Source organism: Panthera leo, chromosome C1 (genome assembly GCF_018350215.1).
Source record: "Panthera leo isolate Ple1 chromosome C1, P.leo_Ple1_pat1.1, whole genome shotgun sequence".
In the NCBI taxonomy this organism is placed as follows: Eukaryota; Metazoa; Chordata; class Mammalia; order Carnivora; family Felidae; genus Panthera; species Panthera leo.
The window spans coordinates 9,185,129-9,210,837 of record NC_056686.1 but is presented as its reverse complement, the minus strand read 5'-3'; the positions used below and the strand labels follow the sequence as shown (position 1 = coordinate 9,210,837).

General features: G+C 50.2%; 1 protein-coding gene and 1 non-coding gene across 9 annotated transcripts in view; both read right to left on the bottom strand.

The window, feature by feature from the left end:
- Nucleotides 1–1,471: 1,471 nt before the first annotated feature.
- VPS13D (vacuolar protein sorting 13 homolog D) overlaps nucleotides 1,472–25,709 on the bottom strand; it is a 266,928-nt gene continuing 242,690 nt past the window's right edge. For 3 of the 8 annotated variants that reach the window (XM_042954203.1, XM_042954204.1, XM_042954205.1), the window contains 2 exons: nucleotides 16,922–17,162; nucleotides 12,374–15,289 (listed from right to left, as the gene is read on the bottom strand). In XM_042954203.1, coding sequence (XP_042810137.1) covers nucleotides 15,158–15,289; nucleotides 16,922–17,162 — 373 coding nt within the window. In that variant the 3' untranslated portion in view covers nucleotides 12,374–15,157. Of the gene's footprint in view, nucleotides 1,691–3,040; nucleotides 3,269–12,373; nucleotides 15,290–16,921; nucleotides 17,163–25,709 lie in introns of those variants that run through there. The other 5 variants (XM_042954206.1, XM_042954208.1, XM_042954201.1 and 2 more) reach the window with 3 other exon arrangements.
- Nucleotides 16,584–16,721, bottom strand: LOC122229092. The gene has a single exon (XR_006206949.1). It is a non-coding gene; the product is annotated as a small nucleolar RNA ACA59 (small nucleolar RNA).

The following is a 25,709-nucleotide window of genomic DNA, read 5'->3' as shown; positions in this document are numbered from 1 at the left end:
GCCTCTCTGCGGGGACTTTAAACACCCAGGGCAGCTGGCCAGAAGCCTTGATTTTGTTTGCTGTTGTTGCCCAATCTGATATTGGTGGTTAGCAAACCCAGCCAGGCTCCTGGAGCAAAACAGATGGCTTTCTTCCCCCTTCCGATCTCCAGGGGTCTTCAGTGGAGAAGCTCCCAAGATTTCGTGGCCAACTAGACTTGAACTAACCTTCCTTAAGGCTGACAGCTCACCTCAGCACCCTCCTTCCCTCTACGCCCTCTGCTTCTGCAGCAACACGGAGCCTACGAGCCCTGCATTCTTTCTGTGGGAGTCTTCCCTGCCTTCTCAACTGTTCCTCACCCCTCCTCTCATCCCAGTGTGTTCCCACAGAACTCCGAAACGAAGCAGATTCATGACCCCCACAAACCAAGGTTGAATATCTGATAGCAATCTGCCCTTCATCCGAGAGACTCCCGAGCACCAAGGACTTCACTCAGAGGCGTGAATCTCCATGGTGACTTTTATGGCCACACGAGGGGATCCAGGAGGGCCCGGGCAGAGGAGCCTTGCCAGGTGGCGACTCTGTCCACCCTCTGGTACCCACCACCGCGCAGCTGGTTCAGCTCCGTCCACCACAGGGAAGGGCATCGTGCCCCTAGGTACCACCTTCAGCCACCCTTCTGCAGTCCAGCCCTCTTGATGGGTTTGGGAGTGCCCTGAGCTATTACAAAGGATTATGTCCACATGCACAGTCAGGTGGGGTCACCGTCATGGGACACAGCTAGTTTCTATCGGGCTAGACAGGGAGCAGATGATGTGCTGGCCAAGAAGGATGAAGGCCGCTCCCCAGCCTGAGCCAGGTGCACATTCCTTGAACAGGTTTTTCACACTAAGTCCCCGGCCTGTGTTCCCCGAGGGCTCAGGAGCTGGCCACTTCCAAAAGCGTTTCGCGTTTCTGGGTAACAGCCACCAGTGGATTGTCCGGTCATCTGCTTCCACTCTGTCCAGTCTGGCGGCCACCAGCTACCCCTGCCTACCGAAACGTGCCTAGCCTGAATGGAGATACTCTGGAAGCGTAAAACAGACACCAGATTTTGGAGATGTAGTGTAAAATAAGAATGCAAAACATCTCATTAATCCTTGTCTATACTGATTACACACTGAATGGCAATATTTTGGACAGGAGTTAAACATATTGTTAAAATTAATTTGGGGGGCACCTGGGTGGCTCGGTTAAGCATCCGACTTCAGCTCAGGTCATGATCTCGCGGTTCGTGAGTTCGAGCCCCACGTCAGGCTCTGTGCTGACAGCTCAGAGCCTGGAGCCTGCTTTGGATTCTGTGTCTCACTCTCTCACCGCCCCTCCCCTGCTTGTGCTCTGTCTCTCTCTCTTTCTCTCAAAATATAAAAGAAACATTAAAAAAAATTAAAATTAAATTACTTTTCAATTTCCTTTTCCTTTTTGTAAAATGTGGCTCCTAGAAAATCTTAAATTACGTACGTGACTTGCATTATGACATTTCTATGGGGCGATTTCCATCTACTTGGTAAAGCCAAGCACTGCACTTCTCAGAATCTCTTCTTGAAGAGGCTAGAGCGTCAGTCAAAAGGGAAGGCACAAGAAAGGCGGGAGGCAAAGGTGAGCAGCGGCCACTAGGCTTTGAAGGTCATCGTTGGGTCAAGGTGGTTCCAGTCGGTCCTCGCTCTTGCCCTGCAACCCGAGATCATTCCTGATGGACGGTCTCACTGAACCAACACGCACCGCCACCACCACCCCCGCCGCTCCCCCCGCCCCCAGACCCTTTGCGGCAAACTCAGAGGGCAGCCACAAAGAACCAGAATCTTCCAAAGACGTCCCGCCCACCCCACTCCCCAGCCCTCCCTTAGTCCCGGGCACTCAGTGGCACCGGGCCAGGTTAACAACCTTGTTCCGGTCTAACTGCCCTCACAGCCTTCGCCTGCCAGCGCCTCCGCAAAACAAACAAACAACCCCCCCCAGAAAACAAAACTGGGAACATAAAACACATCGATTAATGTATCAAAATGCAACTGACGTGGCTCCTAAGCAGAGGCCTGCTCTTCGCTCTGAGGCCTCCTGCCCCCGGACTGAGATTCTACTTCCTCGTGTTCTGCCCACCCCTCGGTCTTCTCTCTCCTTCGCTGTCCCCTTCCCCCCTGGCTGCTTCTTTCTCGTCCACCTCCCCGCTGTTCTGTTCGGAAAGCATCTTAAAGGAAAAACACCCTCTCTCACTCTCTCTCTCTCCTACGGTCAAATTTTGGAGAACTCTACACTTACTTCTTCACCTTTGGCTCCTGTTTGGACACCCACAATTCCCTGGTGACGGTCACCAACGGCCTAGTTTCCGCATCATTGGTTTCTTTTTGGTCTTACTCAACCTGACTGACCTCACAGGAGAGCTGGGCATCACTGCCCGGTCTCTCCCTCCCCAGCCCCTTCCCACGGAACATCTCCCCTCCCCCCCCTCGCCCCCCCCCCGCCCCGCCCCTGCTTACTGACCTTCCCTGGCTCCTCCTCCCTTCCAAACCCTCCATCAGGTCTCCCCGGGGCTCTGACCTCAGCTCATGTCCCTTGTCACCTTGTGCTCTCTCTGGGCACCGTCATTTATTCTGCAGTTTATTTAAACTATTGTCTCCAAAGGAAGGACTCCTACATCTCTCTTTCCAACACCTGCTACCTGGGGTGACCCTAGGCCCCACGTTTACTGGGTCCAAAATGGAACTCGCCTCCCAGTTTTCCACGTACAAGAAGTGCTATCAAGGGGGGGGCGCCTGGGTAGCTCAGTGGGTTAAGTGTCCGACTCTTGGTTTCTGCTCGGGTCATGATCTCACGGTTTGTGAGTTCGAGCCCCACGTTGGGCTCTCTGCTGACAGTGCAGACTGTCTCCCTCTCTCTCTCTCTCTCTCTCTCTCTCTCTCTGTTCCCCACCCCCACTTGCTCCCTCCCTCTCTCTCAAAAATAAACATTAAAAAAAAAACTGCGGTCAAGACCCATAGGTTGCAAGTGACCTTTGTAAGCAAATGGACCTTGGAACAGACTTACGCAAAGCCCGGCGCCTCGAGTGACGTCCTCAGGACCTGGCATCCCTTCACCTCTGGGGTGAGCCTCTCTCCATTTTTGCTTCACTCTGGGGCTGGCCCTACAGGCATGTTGGTTCCTGCCAGCTCCAGACTCAAGCCCAGTGGAAGGGAAGCATCTCTCCCTGCTGACTTCCGCTCGACTCCCTGGATTCACCCTGATGGGACCACGTGTCCATTCCAGAATTGGTCCCTGTATCCAGAGACAGGATTGCACCGATTGGCAAATGGATTATATACATATAGAAACAGTCACCAGGAAGAGTAGGTTGGGCGGCTGGCCAGGATGGAGTTCACGCGTCTCCCACGGGGGCTGGAGCCTCTCTCGAGCTGCAAGGGCAGAGAGTGGGTGAGAGATGGGTCCCCGAGAGGAATGTAGGGTCTACTTCCAGAAGAAGGGAGAACTGATATCTGGTCAGGCAACAAGGGCGAATGTCCAATCTACAAAGTGCCACGACCTCGTCCTTCCCTTCTGGTCACATACCCCCAAAGTACTGGGTTGGTTCTTTTTCTGTGTCTGTTCTTTTGCCTGGACTATCTCAATGGTTCCCTAAGGAAACTTCCGTCTCTCACCACGTGTGTTAGTAGTTTGCTCATGTTGCTGGCCGAGTAGTGTTCCATTCTTACGTTATACTGCATTTTAAAATATTTACTTCTTAAAGTTTACTCTTGAGAGAGGGAGACAGTACACGCATGCACACACAAGCGGAGGAGGAGCAGAGAGAGAGGAGAGAGAATCCCCAGCAGGCTCCACACTGTCATCGTGGAGTCTGACGCGGGGCTCAAACCCACGAAACGTGAGATCACGACCTGAGCCGAAACCAAGAGTCGGATACTTAAAAGACTGAGCCACCCAGGCGCCCTGCATTTCTTTAAATCCGTTCACCTATTGATGGACGTTTTTGGTTATTACAATTAACCATTGGTGTATAAGTCTTCGTGTTGACGTATTTCCATTTCTCTTGAGTAGACAACTCGTAGGACGGATGGGTCGGACGGTGAGTGTGCTTAACTCGTCGAGGAACTTCCAAGCTGTTTTCCAAACTGGTTTGACTGTTTTGCATTCCCACCAGCCACGTAGGAGAATTCCATGTGTTCCACACCTTGCCAATACTTGCTACCGTCAGATGTTTTAACTCCAACGTTTCTACAGGCGTGTAGGGGTATTTCATTGTGGTTGTGATCGGCAGTTCTCTGCGTGTGAGACTGCACATTTTGCATGTGCTTTTGGGCCCTCTGTATATTTCTTTTGTGAAGTGTTTGTTGAAATGTTTGCTTAATTTCAATTGGGTTACATGACTCACTGAGTTTATTTGCTAAAGAACTGTTAAGAAATTTTGCATCTGTGTTGAGGGATATTGGTCTTTAGTTTTCTTTTGTTGTAAGACCGCTGTCTGGTTTTGGTGTCAGAGTAATAAAATGATTTGGAAGTGATTTCTGTTTTCTGAAAGGGTTTGTATAGGACTGATATTAATTTCTCCTTAAATGTTTGTTTGAATTCACAAATGAAGCCATCTGGGCCTAGACTATTCTTTGTGGGAAGGTTTTTAATTACAAATTTTCTTTGATAGATACAGGGCTATTCAGATGTCCTATTTCTTCTGTCAATTTTGGTGATTTGTTTCTTTTGTTTTTCTTTTTTCTTTTAGAGACAGAGAGGAGAGAGAAGAGAGGAGAGGAGAGGAGAGGAGAGGAGAGGAGAGGAGAGGAGAGGAGAGGAGAGGAGAGGAGAGGAGAGGAGAGGAGAGAAAGGGAGAGAATGAGAGAATCTTAAAGCAGGCTCCATGCAGGGTTCAATCCCAGAATTCTGGGATCATGACCTGAGCTGAAATCAAAAGTCAGATGCTCAATCGACTAAGCCACCCAGATGCCTGGTAATTTGTATCTTTTAAGAAATGTGCCCATTTTATCTGAGTTATCAGATTTAAAGGCAAGAAGTTATCCATAATATCCCCTTGTTATCCTTTAAATGTCTATAGAATCTGTGATGATGTCCCAGTTTTCTTTTTTCAGTGTGGAGTATTGTGTGTTGGGGGGGAGGGGGAGAGGGTAGCGATGGGGTAGAAAGAACTAAAATCTAATTCTCCAGAGTAGAAAATCAGTAGATAACACCTCTGATGGGAAGAAATCAAGAATAGGTTAGAAACATGTGGTAGATACTAGAAGAAAATGGAAAAGAGTTGAAAGTGGGTGGGATTAGTGAATGGTGGGGCAAGGTGGGCCAAGGATTGAAAACCAGTTAATTCCAAACTAGAACAAAGTTCCACTCCAGGGTCCTTTCATTCTGTATCTCACCTCTTTCATTTGCCTTTCCCTCCCCCAATCGAGGCTGCACCTGAAGTGTGCTCTATGCTCCCAGCCTTCTGTGAACTCCTCTCATCAGCGCCATTGGAAGTCTTAGTTCAGTCCCGTCTCCCTGGTTGTCTGACCCAGTTTCTACCCCATCTTTGGGGATGGCAGACCTACACATCCCCAAGGATCCTGACCTTGGACCAATGGTGTATCGAGTGTACTTGAAACTCCGAGGATTCCCCTCCTCAATATAGCAAAAGTATCTTTAGTAATAATCATGAATGAAACAAATAATAGTAACCAGAAATGCTGTGAAAAATCTTAAGCTTCTAAAAAGGTGGTGATTGATTGATTGATTGGTTGATTTAGAGGGAGAGAGAGAACCTCAGGCAGGCTCCTTGTTGTCAGTGCAGAGCCTGACTTGGGGCTCAGACTCACAAACCATGAGCTCATGACCTGAGCTGAAATCAGGAGTCGGATGCTTAACTGATGGAGCCACTCAGGCGCCCCAATTTTATTGAACTTTTAAAAGATGTTAGTAAAAATTAAATAAGTATTAAAGTACAAAGAAGGGCATAACTAGTTAATCTTTTACTATGTAGTTTATCTTTACTCAATGGCTTGCATTTTGATTTTTTTTGGTGATAGATCTCTATGGCAGATGTTTTTTCTTAAATACTTGCCCCGTAGTAAGCGCATTTTCATTAAATCAACACATCAGCATCATTTCCATAATCCAATCAACCCCCGTGACTGCCAGCGCTGCTCACGGGCAAGCCACTCTCTCCAGCTCTGAACTGCCCTCTATCTGCTTAATAGGTCACTGACATCTCAAAACTGAGAAGACAGTCACGCATTCATTTAGCATCCAACACATATCGAAGAGTCAGTAAATGGACCGGCCACAAAGAGCCAGCTCTTACAATACTTCCCCATCTTGGTAATCACATCACCGGTTATCTGGTTACTTCGGCCGGCCGGCCGGAAACCTAGGAACTACCCTTGACCCCTCTTTTCCCCTCACCCTCTACATTAGATCCATCCCTCCGTCTTAGCTGTTTTTCCTCAAAAGTCTATCCTGTCTATACACTTCTACCTCCACTGCCCCCACCATTTCTTACCTGGACTAGTGCAACAGTCTTCCACTCTGGACTCCTCCTATCCAGGCTCCATTCTGCAGCCTGAGAGCATTTTTTTTTTTAATTAATCTATTTTTTACAAAAATTTTTTAACATTTATTTTTGAGAGACAGAGTGTGAGCAGGGGAGGGACAGAGAGAGAGAGAGGGAGACACGGAATCCGAAGCAGGCTCCAGGCTCCGAGCTGTCAGCACAGAGCCCGACGCGGGGCTCGAACTCTCCGTGAAATCATGACTTGAGCCGAAGTCGGATGCTTCACTGACTGGGCCACCCGGGTACCCCATTAATTAATCTATTTTTTAGAGAGGGTTTTGAGAGAGAGGGGCGGGGGAGGCAGGGAGAGAAAGAGAGAGAGAGAGAGAGAGAGAGAGAGAGAATCTTAAGCAGGCTCCATGCTCAGTGCAGAGCCCAACATGGGGCTTGATCCCAAGACCCTGGGATCATGACCTGAGCAGAAATCAAGAGTTGGACGCTCAACCGACTGAGCCACCCAGGCGCCGCCCCCACCCCCGCCCCACTAGAGGGGTATTTTTTTAGATGCCAGTTTTGCAGTGAAATCTGCTGCTGAAAACTTTTGCCCATATAGTTTGCAAAGTCCAGCGTGGCCTGGCCCCCGGCCACCTTTCTTCAGCTTCAGCTCACTGCACTCCAGTCTGTCCAGAGGTCCTGGACCTCAGATGTGCTCCTACGTCCAGAACTTCATACGAGCGCCGCTCTTTCCTCTGCACCCCTAGTTCTCAGCCCTCTGGACTCCGGCTACCTGCCTCTTCCCCGGTGAAGTCTTCCGTGCCCCACCCTGAGGTCCGCTAGCCCAGGAGGGCGGTGAGAGTGTCCCCCTACTCATCCCATATCCCCGGCACCCAGTACGGAGCCTGGACCCGGGCAGATACTCGTGACAAGGGTGGCCAGTGTCTCCCTGTTGTTGGAGGGGCAGAGGTCGGGAGCTGTGCTGTCTGGGCACACACAGGGCACACACTGGGCACACACAGGGACGGGTGGTTCTGCAGAAAAACCACCAGACAGAATGGAGCTGCCTTTCTGTAGGCTGGGCCAAACTTCCCAGAAGTCTCCGTGTACCCCTGAAGTTAAGTGTCTTAGGAAAACGCACGCCAGAGGCAGGACTCCCCTCCCCACCCCCTAAAGTCCCGGTGTCGATCTCAGCACCTCCCCACCCCCCTTCCCTCCGGGGCTCAGTAGCCCAGGGCTTCCAAGCGTCAATTTGGTCTAGATGCGTACCTTCCCTCCAAGGCAAAATGTACCCATGACTTTTTCGTGTTTTTGAGGCAGCCCAGAATAAGCAGGAGGTGTGAAGTTTTATTACCCCCTGGGAACTATTGACACTGGGCGTGCTGCTCTGGCCGGGGCTGTGGGAGGACATGGGCGGGCTCCTTGGAGCGACGAGTGGGTGGCCTGGCTCCCGGCTCCCAGGGGAAGGGACACAGCTGTGTAGGGCTATTATTGTTCCAGCACCAAATCCTTCCAAAGCTCCAACTGGATTGCTTGGAGGCGGCCTAATTAAGGCTGCTGTTTTCTTCTTCTTTCCTCTGTTTGTTTACTTTCAGCACTTGCCACCTTCCAGGGGAGTATGGTGTAAGTTAGAAGTCGCTCCTCTGGCCATTTGAAGATGTGGGTCAGAGCTCTCTGACATACACAAAAATAAGTAAGACCATACAGGGTTTGGTTAATATACTCTATGAACTTAAACTTCTACCTACCTAAGGAGGTATGTTTGTCGGTGTGCACCTATCTTTACAGGCCTGAAGGGAGAGTATACTTTCGTTTCCTAGGTTTATGGAACATTTATAAAAATTGATCAAGGACTTGGACAAAAAGAAAACTGCAGCAAAAAATTTTTTTAATATAGAAAAGTTCAGGTTATACTTACTGGTTATAATCCAATAATATTTGATTTAGCAAGGACAGTGTTTTTTTTTTTTTTTAGAAATGGCATATTCCTAGGTAGCTCTTAGCTCAAAGAAGAAATCTAAAGTCCAAGCAAAAACTACAGAAAAAGCGACAGAGAGAACACTTAATGGCAAAACCTGAGATAAACAAAACTGTATTCAGAAGAAAATCGATAACCTAAACCTGCCATCATTGTTTAAAAAGAAAGGTTGACACAAAACAAAATAAAAAATGTATTTATCTTACAAAGCAAAAAAGGAGGGGCGCCCGGATGGCTCAGGTCATGATCTCACAGTCTGTGGGTTCAAGCCCCACGTTGGGCTCTGTGCTGACAGCTTGGAGCCTGGAGCCTGCTTCGGATTCTGGGTCTCCCCCTCTCTCTGCCCCTCCCCCGTTCATGCTCTGTCTCGAAAATAAACAAACGTTAAAAAAAATTTTTTTTTTAATAAAATAAAGCAAAAAAATAGTAAAATAAATCAAAACAAGCTAGGTCGGGGAAATAAGATTAGAGACATAATCAACAAAACAGCAAAGAGAAACCCCAAACCAGTTCTTTGAAAAGAACAGTAAATAACAAATATTCAAGATCAAGAATAGGAAAGAGGCTCAGGAGGTACACACGCCAATTCTACGGCAACACACTAAAAACCCTACACGACCCGGAGGATTTTAAAAACCAAACCTGCCACCAAAATGGACGTTGAACGTTCCAATCAGCAGAAGGCACGGGGGTGTGATGATGAAGGGGAGCCATTGGAGAAGAGTCTAGAACCTGCCATGTAACTTCAAAACGTTAGAACAGGAAACTGTCATGTAATTTAAGTATCACAAGCCATAGAAAATGGTGGCCATCTCTCTAACCCATTTTATGAAGGCAGGATAATTATTTTTTTATTTTTTTTTTTATTTTAGAGAGAGCACATGAGCAGGGGAGAGGGGCAGAGGGAAAGAAAGAATCTTAGAATTTTATTTCAATGTTAATTTTTTTTTTCGAGAGAGAGTGCGTGCGTGCAAGTGGGGAAGGGGCAGAGAGAGGGAGACACAGAATCTGAAGCAGGCTCCAGGCTCCCAGCTGTCAGCACAGAGCCTGATGTAGGGTTCGAACCCACTAGCTGAGCCGAAGTTGGCTACTTAACCGACTGAGTCACCCGGGCGCCCCTTGAGAGAGCATCTTAAGCAGGCTCCGTGTTCAGTGTGGGGCTCGATCCTACAACCCTGGGATCCTGACCTGAGTCGAAATAAGGAGTCGGATGCCCAACTGACTGATCTACCCAGGCATCCCTGCGGCAAAATTTAAATGATAAAATCTGCTGCAGATAGGGAGAAAATTATGGAGCCCTCACTTTAAAGATGCAAAGACTCAAAAATATTAGCAAACAGAGCCAGGAAATGTATCAAAAGAATACCAAATTAACACATTCTGAGCAAATGGGGCTTATTCTAGGGAGTAAGGGTGGTACCTATCAGGAAATCTATCAACATCATGAACGAGGTGAGGAGAAAAAACAATCCGGTGCTAAGGCTAGATGCTGAAAGGGCAACTGCTGTAACTCAGCAGCCATTCCTAACAAGTCGGTACAGATGAGAAGATGGCCTAATTCGCCGCTAGGGAAATGCAAACTGAAGACAGGACCCCACTCTGTACCCATCAGCCGGGTCAATCCTGCAGATGCTACGGTAGGACCTCGGCAGCATTTTTTGAAAACGATCTTGTCTATACCCCCAGCTGCAACCGGCCCCGAGGGGTCTACCGTGTGGAAATGTGGTGCATCCGCACAAAAACGGGGATGTTCACCGGAGCCTTGCTCTGGGGTGGGGGGGGGGGGGGGCGGGCACGGTGCGGTGGACGGAAAACGAAGCGAGAGACCCCGTCACCACGGAAGTAGTTGAGTCAATTACAGAACGGCAGCATTGGAGAGAACGCTGAGAAGTTGCATATAGGATTCCAATATGCATAGAAACAAATGCCGGGAAACCACGTGTGAGTACGTCTCCCCGTGTGTATATAGCCGTGCACACACGCAGGGAGAACATGGGCAGTGCACGCGGTATCCGCGGGGGATACGCGGGGGCAGAAAGGGACAAATAATACCGCACTACCTGCTTTCATATGGTAACAGATACGTGGACTCGAATTTTTGGCTTGCGTTTGTATGAAGAAAATCTAAACTAATTGGAAAAGTTCCAGCAGGACAATCCAGCAGCGAGGAGCTCTCTCTTTTCGGTGTCTCCGATTGCTCGAACCATCCCCCGGCCAGAGAAAAGCTGCTTGGATCAGTAACCACTGCTTAGGACCTGGTCTCAGTGCACTGGTGGCGTGGCACCATTGAGAAAGGTCGATGTCCCACGCACCCCCTTCTTGTGCCAAGTGTCTCCAAGGCCTAGAGGGCCCGGACGGCGTGTCTTCGAACACTGTCCCCCTGTCCTGGAGCCCCTGCAGGATTCAGGTTGTGCGGTCCTGCATGTGGGGACATGAGCCACACCTCCCAGAAGCTCTCCCACTTGGAAGGGCGCCTTCTTTGGGTGTGTGCTTTGGTTTGGAGAGTGTAGCCCCTCCCTTCTTTTGAGTTCTCAGATTTCTGTCTGACATGGGCTTCTGACAGGCTCACTCTTACTGAGCTCCCGTGGGCAACGGGGACCGGGGCATCTGAATGGGCAGGACGGGACACTTCTCAATTAATCCAACTCTTTGCCCGTTCCACGCTGAATCGTGCAGCTGAGTGTGGCTGGAGGAAATCAGAACCAGGCTGCCTGGTCTCCCCTTAAATGCATGATCCCCAACCTCAAACGGGCCCTCCATGTTTCCTGGCTGACCCGCTGCACATACTTCCCTGTCTGCTGCCTTGCCCATGATCTTCAGTGACTGTCTTATATTCCCTTCCTCCTCCAGGTCTCCGTCACCCCCCACCCCCCACCTCCATCACCTCTCTGCTGATGTGACCAAAGAGAAGCAACGGAAATGAGGGAACGAGAATCTTCTGAAGTTTCTACCACATCCACCCCTCTTCCTGGCCAGTCTCCCTTGTCCCCTTTCACTGTCTTCCTTTATTATTGCCCCCCACCCTTTCTCGAAGTACCAGCCACTTCTCTCCTTCTGTTCACGGCCAGCTGACTCCACAGAGCTGTCAACGTGCGCTGTCTCCGGCTTCCCCCCCTCCCACTTTCCTGTTGACTCCAGCGCAATCTGGCTCTTACCCTCTCCGTGCTACTCAGACTGCTCTAGAAGGCTCCGGTGACCTCGATGCTGGAAACCTAGTGTTGCCGGTCCTCAACCCACCTGATTTATCAGCAGCATTTAATAGCCTCCCTCCTTCTGAAACCTTTCTGGACTCGGCTTCCAGGACCTGCACCCTCCTGGCTTCATGTCTGTGTCTGTGGATGGTCCTGCCATCTCCTGTGCTCTTCCCCTCCGTCTGTCTCAATTCTAGACTTTGGGGAGCCCCAGGGCTCAGATCCGGGGCCTCTTTTCTTTGCTACTCCCCCTCAACTCCTTTGGGGATTTCATCCAGGCTCTGCTTGTCATATGTGTGCTGATGATTCCCAATCGGGCGCCTCTGGCCTGGACTCACCTCTTTGAGCTCCAGACTCGTGGGCCCCACTGCCTTCTGCATCAAGCAGGCACCTTGAACTTAACACGTCCAAAGTGAGCTCCAAAGCTCTTCCTCCTGGGGTCTCCCCTTCTCAGCAAATAGGAGAAGTTCCTCCCTGCCGGGGCCCAGGCTGCTCGCCTGAGTGGTGGAGTGAGAGGCTGGCCGCACAAAGCCGGGCTTGGAGCACGGAACGGGCGGCTTACTCTTGGAAAGTGAAATAATGTTCAAGGTGAGGATCTGCCCCAGGATCATGCTTCCCTGGAGCGAGGGGACAGGTTTTGTGTTCCTGTGAACGTCGGGATGTGTCTGGCATCGATCACTGGCACCGGTTCTAGAATCTGCGCAACACCAAGAAACCAGAAGAGAACGACCTGTCTGGGAAGTTGATAAAGCATTTTATTCCACAGGAAGAAAAATAACGACTCTGATATGAGAAACAGACGAAAGAGTCTTAACAGATGGGTGATTGTACAGAATCATGTTTACACAGTGGAGAACCAGGATTTTATCAAGCAGCTACTATGGTATTTTGAGGCACAGATGATGCTTAAAAACACAGTGGCCCTAGAGCCTTCTGAACACCCAGGTGAGTACCCACCAAGCTGGGGCTGCTAAGAGGTCTGCTTTCCTGCCCTCTGGTCGGTCGGTGGGCGCAGGGGATCTGCCTGAGCCCCTCGGGGGAGCCCTCCCCGGGGGGCAGAGCAGCAGCACTGGCCGCAGGGCCCTGCTGGGTCTGCCAAACATGCCGGTCAGGGAATTAGGATGGCTTTTGATTTCTCCTTATCCAATTTCTCCTTATTCAATTTATTTTACTTTCCTCAGAGAGAAACTGTGTATTTGGGACAGCATGAAAATCGGTAGAAATTATCATAACAAAGTCTCAGACATCAAGGGCTAAACACCAATTGAAAAAGAAATGGGGCATTCAAGGAGCCAGGGGCAGGGCCTGCTTCCTTCAGAGCTTTGAATTTTTTCCTGGCCAAGCAGGAAACGAAGTCCAGAGCCCCACTGAAGCCTTCCCACCGTGGCTGGCGTGAGGGAGCTCTAGCGGGGGCCTCTTCTCAGGCCCCTTCAGCAGCGAGGGCTCGCATGACCCACCGAGATGCGCGACTGTTTCTAGAGCTAACGTTAGAAAGGAGCCCAGAGGAGGGCATCCGAACACCTCCCTGGGTCCCTCAGGAAGCAGCGTTGCGCCCTCCACCGGCTGGCTGCGTCACAGCTGCCATTGGTGGGGGGGGGGGGGAACGGGACCCAAGGCCGTCCTCGTCAGTCTTACGAAATTCCACCGACTTCATTCCAGAAAGCGACAGAAGGCTCACTGAGGCAAACAATCAACCCTTCTGAGAGTTTCACCTTTAAGGGACGGTGATCTCTGGCAGTGGGTCACTGACGACAAAAATCACAAGGCAGACTTGTGGGGCGCAGAGGAGGAGGCTGGTGAGGAAGACACAGGTCACCCTGCTGGGGATCTTGTGCGTGAGGGGACGCAGTCACGACTGGCACCCAGCAAAAAAAACCCAAAACACGCCAACAAACGACAAACCCAAACCCACCCCAACCCTTCGCGAGCTAAGCTTCAACGCGGCAACCCCCCAACTTAGAGTCGGCGGAGACCACACAGACTTTGGGGTTCAAGGCGGTCCTCGAAAACCCCACTTAGCTAGAGCTCTCGAGCACTTGGGCTAAAGCTCCCTTCCTGCTTCTTTAAAAACACGCACGCACACGCGCATGTGCGCAGAGGGGAGGGATGGTGAGATGGACAGATCAGCTTCATGTGAGTCTTGGAAGGGTTTGGGTCAAGAGTTACAAACACCCAAACCTTGCACACATCCGCTGATCCGCTGAATCATTTTCGATCTCCGCCACATGGGACGAGGTTGTTGAAACCGATTAGTTCTATCAAAATGAAAACGTTAAAATCACAAGGCTAGTCATTCATTCTAGAGTGAGCTCCCGCTCCCAACCTGTTTATTCCAACAAGAACAAGACCCAGGCAGAAGAGGGCACTCATACCAGGCCTTGCTACTGGCTGGAATTTAACACCGAGGACAAGAGATGTTTTAGCCAAATCTTGGTTCCACGAAGAACTTGCAAAACAGCTTTCTAATACTCGGATTTCATTCCCTTTTCTGAGACTCTCTCCCTCTCCCTTCTCGTCCCAGTGTTGCCATCACTGAGCCCAGGGCTGGGCGGCTGTGGTGCTTGCCTGTGGCTTTATCAAAAGAGAAAAAGAGTTCTAGGACTTTCTCCTTGTTGTTGTTCCGAAAGGAAAGGAGGGCATTCTTAACTGTGGACTTCTGATAGATCTGTGGATTTCTGATTTGTTAAAACCAACAGTTGTGTGAGATTTTTTTTTTTTTTTTCCCCTTCGAAATCAACAGAGCCTACCGGTGTTTCAAACTGATCCTCTCTGACAACATCCCAAGACAGACTTACAATGCTGGTGTGTGTGTGTGCAAGACTAGTCAGGACAAAGCCAAACAGATGGAGGGAAAAGAATCTGTGATAATCTAGGAACTACTCTTAAAAGGGGGGGGGGTGGGAAATAAATAAAAGACGGGTTGGTTTCTGAGCCACCTCCTTTGGGGGCTGCCCTCCCGCTCCAGCCTCGAGGCCGCCCATCCCCCCTCCGTCCTCTTCCTGCAAATACTCTGGTTTCCATAGCTAACATGGAACATTCTTCACCTTTCAAGAATGCCTTTTTTGTAGCGAGTACCCTGAATTACACATGTAGAATTAGTACAATAGAAGATCCAATATAACTTTATATTACTTTACAGCTAACAAACCTTTACACACGTCACAGGCCCTGCTCAGAAACGCTCCTGCATATTTACAAACACACAGTTGTACATATATACATGTTAACAAAATACAGGGCAATCTAAAAATTAGATTCATCTCAGTACATTTTTTTTTTTAACGTTATTCAGCCAATACCTTTTGAAAATTACTTCCCCGTAATCTAAAGGAACCCCCCAACCCACCCACGAATTAATACGGTTTCCGTTCGTATCGTCCCCTCGTTCCTTGACAGCCCCCCCCCCCCCAACCTTTTTCCGGTTTTGCCTCTGATTTAGGCCAAGCCTTTGGGCCTTTCCTCCCGATTGACTTGGGGCTTGTGTCTGCGAGCGTCTCTCTGGCAGCTGGGATTTTTCAGGAGTCCAGCTCCAACCGCTCTTGATTTTCAGTGAGTCTTAACATAAGTTGCTGCTCATAGTAAAGGCTCTTTGCATAGTTTATCTCTTGTGACAACTTGACGGCAAGGCCCTCCGATTTCACGTGGACCTGGAGAGCAGAACAGAATGAGTGACCTGCCCCCGAGGTGGAGGCCAAACGAATCACAGGACGCGGGCAGATTCCTGGAATCCGCGTCTTTGACATACGTCCCAGGTGACGGGGTAGCCAAGCCACAGTTATCTGACATTTGGGACGCCCTCTAACCGAGAGCCAGCGAGCCTCAGCTCTGAGGAGACAGGGGTCTGCTGAGGCAAGACCGAGAGCAAGAAGAAAGGGCTGCACCGAGGGGTTCACCTCTAATGTCTGGTGCCAGTCAAAGAGGGAAGAAGAATCCTCAAACTAACGTCTCGAGGCCTTTCCTATCAGGAATGCTGAGTTGCTCAGTTGCTTTGAAAGGAGAGAAGTGTAGCTGGGCAAGGCTCCCCATCACAGAAAGGAACTTGTGGAAATACTCAACTTCTGGGTGTGAACTCTGTGAATCTACCAGCCCTGGCTTAAGCCGATGACCCCAGGGGAGGCTGCACAAGCCAAGCCAAACCCAAGTGCATTCCTGAGCAGGGGAAGGTCAAGGGGAGGCTGAGGAGAGAGGCCCAGCGAGGTTGGTTGTGGTTTCTGATCTGTAGAAAGAGCCGGGGATAAGAAGCAGGGCCATTTTGAATGGCACATCATTCTCAAGAGCAGCTTTGAAAAGCGCGGCACGCCGGGTGAAAAGTGAGCATGACGAACACCTGGGTTTCACGAAAAGCCACCAAGTCAGACCATGGAGATGGCGGGTCTCCTCACACGCGCTTCGGCTGAGCCAACAGGTCTCTCCGAGCGGAAGCGGCAAACAAAGTGGTCTAGACTGCCAGCTCTGGAGTCCTGCTACCTGGGTTTGAAGCCCCAGTTCCTTCCAGCGCTGGCCATATAACCTCGCGCAAGGCACTTGCCCTCACCAAGCCTCCTTACCAGTCAAGTGGGAAAGACGGCCGCACAACAGCACGTGACCCTCAGGAAGTACTTAGTATCCAGCCTGGCCCAGGGCACATCCTTAATGGATGCTGGTTATTAATAGGAACGTTATTAAATACTAATAGCTTTCAAATGCAAGTCCTGCCGTGACAGTACCTTGTACCCTTTGGAGGCAACGTATCCATTTTATTCCCAAATACTTATTTTGAGTTTATTCCGGGGAAGGGCCTTCGCTACGCTAGATACTGCTTCTTTGTGCAGAAGAGGAAAGTTTGCAATTGTTATAGAGGAGGAACGACAGGGAGCCAGTGTGTGCTCTAAGACCTTAGGTTCAGTGCACCGAAGAGTCGCATTTTAGGGATAACCTCCCCCCCCCACGTATCACGTCGTTAGGTCCCCCCCACTAACTAGAGCTGGCATGGCTGTCTGTGCTGTACCGACGGGCAGTGGAGGCACAAGTGCCCAGGAACTGGTGGGGTCGTCACTGGTAGAGCTGGGAGGGCAGCGTCACCCCAGTTAACGCACACCCTGAGCTCCTTCTGTATGCAGGACTGAGAAGCGGTACCCCTGGGGATTAGTAACCGCCCAGCGTAAACCTAAAGTGAATCCCTGTTGAAAAGCGTAAGCAGGGCAGAGGCGATCGGGGGCCCTTTCTGTCTCTCAGCCGCGGAATAGGCCAATTCGGGGGGGGGGGGCAGCACGAAGGAGACAGGCCAGGTGGGTACTCACCATGGGCTTCTGGTGGGAAGGGCCAGGGATGGACACTCCACTGCTTGAGTTCACTGCCTTCTTGGTCACCTGCACATACACCTTCCCGTGGTCCTTGGAGACGAGGCAGTGGTAGAGATCGTCGTATTTGACTTCCAGGAAGACGGCCTCTCGATCCACATAGTCCCCACTTTTCAGGAAGTAAACGGCTTTGGAGGAGATGAGCACACAGTAGCTGTCGATGTTCTCCACGGCTATGAAGCTGTGGGAGAGGGGGAAGGGTCAGAAGGGCACATCGAGCGTGGCCTCGACCCACGGCGCCGGGCCGCTCCCGGTCACCGAGCCGAAGGAAGGGGAGGAGGCCTGGTGTGTGGGCTCCCGACCAGGCTCCCTCACGTTTACTACCCCTTGAGCCTCCGTCCCCTCATCTGTAAATCTGGACTAAAGGTGTCAGCCACCTCCCGGGCCCGTATGGCACATGGCCCCGTACACGGGGTGCTGGATCCAAGTAGCTCGGGACGACGACCAGCAGTACGATTTTATACCTGGAATTGCACTGTGCGGGGTTTCTTTTTCAGTGAGAGTTTTTAGGGAGTTTGAGGCCCAGAGGAAATGGAACCGGGCCTCGCTGGGCAGAACAGAGGGAGAAAATATAATGCCGTTCGATACCCACTGAAGTGGCCGCTGACAACGTTCACACGGGCGGGGTGGTGGGGACGCAGGGGGAGGGCAGAATTAACGAGGTTTCCCAGGCAGGCTGCTGCGAGAAGGCGGCACGACGCCTCCAGCATTCGCACACGTGCACCCCGGTCCCTCCTCGTCACGGTTCCGACGAGGCGGCCCAGCCCGGTCTCCGCTCCACGCTTCGGTGACGGGGAACCCGGGAGAATACCACCGCGTGTTCAGAAAACTCTAATGAATTGGAAAGTGCTTTCTGAAGGAAAGCTATAATCCCGATTTGACTAACTTCCAGTCCTTACTTGCAGGGGCTGTAGGGCCACTTGGGGGGGGGGGGCGGGGAATCTCATTCCCCTTCCTCCATGGAGCTCACAGATTTAAAGTGGAAATTTATGCACGTCAAACCTTTCAGCTCAGCTCCTGAATGAAGGGCAGTGACCCTTGGAAACTGCCGCGGCAGCTCTCCGGGGCCTGGCTGCCTCTGTGGCATCTTGTGACAGCCTTCCACAATGGGGCGGCGACGTCGAGGGACAGCAAAAGAGACCAGATGACGGCAAGAATACTAAGAGCTGACGACAGGCTGGCTGTCAAGCTCTGGCCCCCTGGGACTTGATGTCCTGAGAGGAATTTCCAAACTGCGGTCGCTGGGCCGAGGGAGGCTCTCCCCGGAGCTGCTTGGGGACTGGGGTCCCAGGATGGCTTTGTTTCTCTGCGGTCACGGAACACTGAGGGGACGGAGGCCCGGGCATGGGCTGCTGGGGCACGGGCCCGTCTCCTTTCAGACCCAAGCATGTGCTGGGCACCCGCTCGCCTGCAGGCTTAGAGACCCCCCCACTCCCACCTACCCTTCCAGAGCACAACCTATCGAAAGTCTTCCCACCTGACGATTTCCCAGTTCCAACTCCTCCATGAAGCTTGCCTGGAATCCTCCAGTCCTGCCCCCGCTTCTGAATACCCAGCCGCTTACCTTCAGAAGCACTGCCAAACCCTCGGCTCTCTACGCTGAGGTAAGAGTGGGGTCTGCCTCCTACGCCCCCACGTCTCCCCAGGAGCCCACCCCCACCGAGAGAGCCACCCCCTACACGCTCAGTAAGTATCTGCCTGTTCCAGTTGCCACTTTAATTACAGCCTTGCATGACAAAAATTGGGGTTTATTGTTCTATTCTAACTGGGTGGCAATGCAAGAATGCAGACTTGTAAAGTCTCGATGCCAAAATTAGAAGTACCCAGCAGCTTTTGGTGTCCAGGCCACTTAGCACAGAATTTCCCACATTCCAGGTTCTGACAGTATTAGGGGGACAGCATTATCACTTCATCGAACTAAACAGAATCTAAAATAGCTTGTCCCGGGGCGCCTGGGTGACTCGGTCGGTTGAGTCTGACTTCGGCTCGGGTCATAATCTCGAGGTTCGTGAGTTTGAGCCCCGTGCTGGGCTCGCTGCTGTCAGCGCAGAGCCAGCTTCGGATCCTCTGTCCCCCTCTGTCTCCGCCCCTCTCCAACTTGCGTGCGCTCTCTCTCTCTCTCTCTCTCAAAAGTAAAAAAATAAAATAGGTCATCTGGGGAAAGAAAAGAGGAAACAGAGAGAGAGAGAGACAGAGAGAGAGAAATGAAAAAAGCATCCTGACAGAGAGGAAGCACCGCAGGGCCAGAACTTGCCGCACAACTAGCATGAAAACCCAGATCAGCTTATGGTTTCTGAGCACGGGTGGGCTGGGCAGGCAATGGGCTCTCAAGAGACCCCAAAGTTGGCCACCTCAGTTGGGATGAGAGCAGGAATGTGCATTAAAAATTCAACTGATAGGGCGCCTGGGTGGCTCAGTTGGTTGAGCGTTGGACTTCAGCTCAGGTCATGATCTTGAGGTTCGTGGGTTTGAGCCCCGTGCCGGGCTCTGTCCTGACGGCTCAGAGCCTGGAGCTGCTTCGGATTCTCCCTCTTTCCCTGCCCCTTCCCTGTTCATGCTGTCTTTCAAAACTAAACAAACGTTAAAAAAAAAAAAAAAAATTTCAACTGAGTTTATTTCCTTTCCTCTGGTCCTTGCCCCCAGTCTCACTTGTTTGGCACCTGCTGTAGCTGACATTTAGGCACAGCCTCTAGAAAGAGCCAAGGCCTTTCCATCCGGGCAGCTGCTCTCACACCGGGGCCAGGGTGGCTGAATTATTAGTGCACTTTCCATACTGGAACACTTTTAGAGGCTTTAAAATAGACTTCCTTCCAAGATGCCACAGAGGGCACAAGTCCTCAGTCAGGCCAGGACTGCTTTGGGAGGAAGCGAGGCCCTGAGCTCGGGTGCTCTCCCGAGGCATCTTCGCACAGAGGCGGAAACACAGGCCGCGAGGGCAGGGAGACGCTGCCAGGCCTGGCGACCCTGAGCAGCCCAGCTGCTGTCCTTCTGGGTCAGTTCCTTCACCTGATGACAGAGGGGATACTACCTGCCAGGAACGTCTAAAGAATTCACGGCCACACAGAAATGTGAGGGGAGAGCGACAGCTCTGCGAACGTGATAGACCTCTGTTCTGTGACCAGGGGCTCCCTTCGTGCCCTGAAGCCACCACGCATTAGAAACACTTTCTGGACATTTACGGGAACTTCTTTTTCTTCTTCTTCTTTATTTATTTGGGGGGGGGGAGGGGCAGAGAGATAGGGAGAGAGAATCCCAAGCAGGTCCCATGCTCAGTGAGGAGCCCGATGTGGGGCTCGATCCCATCATGACCTGGGCCAAAATCAGGAGTCAGACACTTAACTGACTGAGCCACCCAGGCATCCCTCCATGAACTCTTCTAAAGTCTTTTCAAATCAAAAGCAGATCAGAGTCAATGGTACAATGGAGAGCAGGAGGAAGGGAGACCGTGAAGCCACGGCTGGGGTGCCAAGTCCCCAACGATGGTTGGAACAAGAACCCAGAGACTGACTTTGCAAAGCTCTGCCCTCTGTTTCCCCCCTGACGCTTCCCTAGTGCTCCTACAACCAACCACCAAGACTCGGGGTTTCCTGTTGGTCATCTTTCTTTTTGTTGTTACAAAATCTGGAAATCACACCGAAGAATAATTAAAACTGGGCTCTAGACTAGGGGTCTCCTGTTGTGGAGACAGATCCCAAGCATTTCATCTGTGAGGGGACCCACAGCTCAGGGTGATCGGAGCAGTTGGCCGAGGCAGCTTTCCTTCTGCTAAAGGCGCTTTCCTCTGTCCCGTTCTTCTCCAGAGCCATGGTGCTTCCCTCCCCTCCTGGCCATCCTCCTGCAGAAGCTTCTCTCCACAGGCTTTCGTGGGCTCCACTTGAGAGGCTTGGGGTTTTGCTCACAGAGCGGCAGCAGCTACTGTTGCCCTGGAGCCCAGTCCAGACCCCTGGCTTCCCACTTGTCTTTCTGGAACAACTGTGTTTCACACGGGGCTGCTTCTGACCCATAAATGAGGGACGATTGTGAAACCTCAGGGGATGACACAGGAAGAAAGCCAGTGTGGTCTCAGGCTGATCCTGAGCACATCCTTCCAGCCTTTGACCTAGTAAGAACCCACAGGGAGGGAGGATGAAAAAAATTGTGGCCTGAAACACAAAGCATCTGGATAAGCTCTACCCTTCAAATATGGAGGGAACTAGGGAAGTCACCCAGCGCCCTGGTGATACATTTTAGGTTGGTACAGACACTACAACTGCTTCTATAAAAAATAAGATTTTTAGACTTTAGGTAAAAGTTTTACTTTTCATCATCCTTTAAGGGCAGAAAGGGGGGCGGGGCGCCTGGGTGGCTCAGTCGGTTAAGCGGCCGACTTCGGCTCAGGTCATGATCTCGTGGTCCGTGAGTTCGAGCCCCACGTCAGGCTCTGTGCCGACAGCTCGGAGCCTGGAGCCCGCTTTGGATTCTGTACTCGCTCTCTCTCTGCTCCTCCCCCATTCATGCTCTGTCTCTCTGTCTCTGTCTCTCTCAAAAATGTATACATGTTAAAAAAAAAAATTAAGGGGAGAAAGAGGGGACTTCGACCTTGGGATCAAGGTCAGAAAGTTTCTTCAGAAAGGCTGGGGCACATGGCTTACATCATTCTCCGAGGTGACAGGTGCTGACAGTGGGTCACTCTGGCAAGGTCCGATGCCACAGAAGGAAAACCCACTCTTGCTAACAACATCCCCCAACCACGAACACCACGGGGGCACTCTCGGGCACTCTCGGCCACCAACGGCATCACCAACGTTAGCTGCGGTCTCTCGCTCGGCGGTAGGTAGCGACGCCCTCTCCAAGTCGCGCAGCTGACATGCGACCAGCCGGCCCTGCCCGTCGCCTCTGCACCGAAGAGGTGCTCCGTTGATGGCGGCCACCGCAATTTCCTTCTTCCGTTGAGACAGACGCTAAGTGACCCTGACGGAGGGGGAGGGCCTTACAAGTCCCCAGACCCTCACGCCAGCAGGTTGGAGAAATGAGTGCCCTTCTCAGCAGCCACATGGAAAACAGGTTCAGGACCAACTAACTGGTCCTTGGGGAGAGAGCAATCTGCCAAGTAACTGCTTCACCCCCCCTCTTCAAGTTGATTTCTTTGTTTTCCTCCCACTTTTTGTTTTTTGCCTTATTAACTCTATTTGTATATCCATATTCTACTCAATTTTGGAGTCATTTCAAAATGGAAAAGTTCTGAGTCATCTTACTGCAAAAGCGCTCCTAGAATACCACCCCCCAAATGTGTCACCCCTCTGAGTCCATCCGTGACCCCCAAATCTGTGTCTGAGCCTGGTTTTCCACACAAATGCATCCCACACATCCTCACACTCAGGATGTGCTCAGCCAGGCTGCTCCTTCTCCTCCACCCCCTTCCCTGCCCCCGCCTGTCACGCTCGCTGGCCGGTATCTTGGTACAGCCAAATGGGCAAGAGGCTTGGGGGTCACTTTCACCCCCTCCTCACTCCGAATCTGTATTTAGCCAGCAGGACTGTGAATTACGCTGATGCCCTCTCCCCAGATACCCTCGACTCCGTCCTCCCCAATCCTTTTCGCTGCCACCGGAGCGAGAGGTGCCTCCACCGTTCACCGGGCCACTTACGTCCAGGGCGCCGCTGGCCGCCCCCCACCCCTCGCCCCCGCCACTGCCCTGCCCTCCCGTCTCATCTGACTCTGATCCATTTCTCTGCTGCCGGCAAGGTTCCGTCCTTAATATGTAATTCTGAGCGGGATCGTCTTCAAAACCTCACCACCGCCTATAGGACAGGTGAACTCGCTGTGGCTCTTAGGCTCTGGGCTGTGAGCCACCTTCCCACATGGGTGCTGCCACCACACCTGGTGAGCCCCAAACCTCCAGAAATGCCAGTAGCTCAGCCACCGTCTGTGCCTGTGCCCGGCACCCTTCTCTGTATACGGGCCCTTCTCTCTTCTCCCCTGGGCACGTTCTCCTCATCCTGCAGGACCAGGCCAACTGTCCACAGCCTTCCCGGGCTCTCCGAGAATAAATTAATCACTTCCCCTTGAGGCCTCATAACACATGGCTCACGCTTCTATTTTAAAAGCAATCATATGTTACAGATAGTTGGTAATCCTGTCTGCTTCCCCTGTAAGACTGCGAACTCTGCAAGGAAAAAGCACATTTCTTACTCTTCCTGGCACATACTAGCATTCGATACATTTATGCCTTAGGTAGTCTTAGAAACTGACAAGAGAATTCACACAGTAAGGTCCTCAGGAGTTTGTCAGAGCACAGGCAACTTTGTATGTTGGATATATTTTACCCAGTAGTCAAGTTAAAAAAAACTCTCTTAGAACTCTTGATCTAACTTACTAAAGATTTAGTCAAGCCATTCATTTTTATCGGCACAGCTGGCTAATCTGTCAAATGAGTTTTAATTCAGGGGCATATCCAAGAATGTCCAATTCCCTAAGTGTCTATGGTTATTGACAGAGTATTTCCAGGTTCAGAAAATGAAAGCTAACGAGCTTTAGCCCATTCCTCAAAAGGACTCATCTTTTGTTTTTGTCTTGAGACTATGTATGTTACCATAAGGCTTATATTTGTGATTCTATGCTGTTAGAATCAACACCATAATCTGTGCTCTAAAAAAAATAAATTCTGATTTCTGTCTCATCTGCAATTTGTCAAGAAAGACAAGATCCAAAATGCCATACACAAGTATGTTTACATGGAGGGCAAGAAAGGAAAATTTTATTTTTGTTTTTATTTCTTTTTGTACTTGAATGTGCTGACCATGTGCACGAATTCCTTTCATCAAACAGAGAAAGAGCTTATTTGGCTGCTGGGTTAATAGGCTATTTTTCTTTTCTTTTTTTTATACTTCTCTGTACTAAAATAAAAACCTCATAAATGTTATTGTCTGAAACAACATTTAAAAAATACAATCCATGGGGCACCTGGGTGGCTCAGTTGGTTAAGCGTCCGACTTTGGCTCAGGTCATGATCTCACGGTTCGTTGCGTCGGGCTGCCTGCTTTGGATTGTGTGTCTCCCCCTCTCTCTGCCCCTCCCCTGCTTGTGCTGGCTCTCTGTCTCTCAAAAAATGAATAAATGTTAAAAAAATTTTTTTTAAAATAATAAAATAAAAAATACAATCCAGTGGTCAAACTCCAGGAAATGGTAGATCAGAGCAGTTTCTTAGGTCATGTGGGTTGCTCATGGGAACCTTTTCTTAAAAGGTAAGAGCCACCCTAAGGCTTACAATGCTGGTGGGTCACTTTGTGATAAAGTTGTAGAAATAAAGTAGGGACTTGTTTTCCTTTCTTTTTCTTCTTCTTTCTTAAATGAAAATGAGATCCCTGGCTACAGATGAGACACTAGTTACAAGGAAAAAATAATTTAATCAGATTGGACAAATTTTACTTTAACATCATCTTAACCCAGGATCCTATTTCAAAACCAAAACTGCAAAGGATGGGAAGCAATGATAATTCTGTAGCATACCAGAGAAGCAGTGGATTCTTCCAAAAACCGAAGCCTTTTTAGCCGGCCAGACCTTAAATCGTATGTCAGTAACTATCTTGTTAATACTAATTAATGAAATAAAATAAAAAAATTAAATGAAACTTGATCTGGGAGAACACAGTTGAAGTGCCCATGGCACTGGGGACTTTGTGGGGTTTTCACTACATCAGGAAGTAATTACACAACATTTTCCAGAAGTGAAACAGTGAGTCTAACTGGAAAAAAATGTGGAAACATTTAGTTAGAACAGTAGAGCAAGGTATTAAAGACCCTTTTAAGGGGTTAACTCTGAAGGAAAATATGCAAATAATTAGGTCTTTAAATATGTTTTTAATTACAAGTCTAGGATAAAAGTCAGAGGTATAATTTGGCAGTTGTGTGCGTTTCTTGAAAACTCCTTTCTTGCAAAGCGATGATTCTAATGTTCACGTCACCATGAAGACCCAGCCTGACAACCGAGAATACTTCAGAGAAATATTTGCCGGGTTCCCCGATGGCTTCTTCCTTGTATGCCGAGGAAGGCCATGGTCACGTGCTTTCTTCAACATTCACTGGCGAGATTTAACCCACAAACTTGGGTAGCGACACATGGTTTTCATCTTTAGAGTCAAAATTCATTCATGCCAATATCTTTTCCCAGCTCGTATAAATTTCAAGGGTTTCACGAAATCTATTTTACTGACTTCAGTTTGATTCCAGTTTCCAGCTTTACGTGGCTCTGTTTTCAATGTGCGTGTATCTCACTGGGAACGATCCTACGTTAGCTGTCCTACACCATCTCTCCCTTGTGTTTTTGGCACATGCCATTCTACTGAAAATGAACTTTACAAGGACCGAGATGGTTTGAATTGAATAGCGGCGAGTGGGGGAGGAAATGAAAAGCACAACGTACAATAATTTATAATCTCAACCTTTGACCAGAAAACCTCCAAAAGATGGAAAAGTAAACGTGTATTAATATAATGCCATACTGCAGCTATCCGGCTATCATTCATTCAACAAATATTTATTGAGTGCCTATTAAAACGAAAATCCCAGGGCTCCTGGGGCTGCCCTTCTAGCCGCCTCTGAACCATGCCCTGCTAGACCTGAGGAATGACTCTCTGGGCCTCTGATCCAAGAGTTCCAACAGCAAAGGTGTATAAAGGGCAGCTGTGGCACCAAATCCTCCCCCGAGGAAGCAGGAATAGAAAGTCCCCCCTGGAGTGAAGCTGCCTGG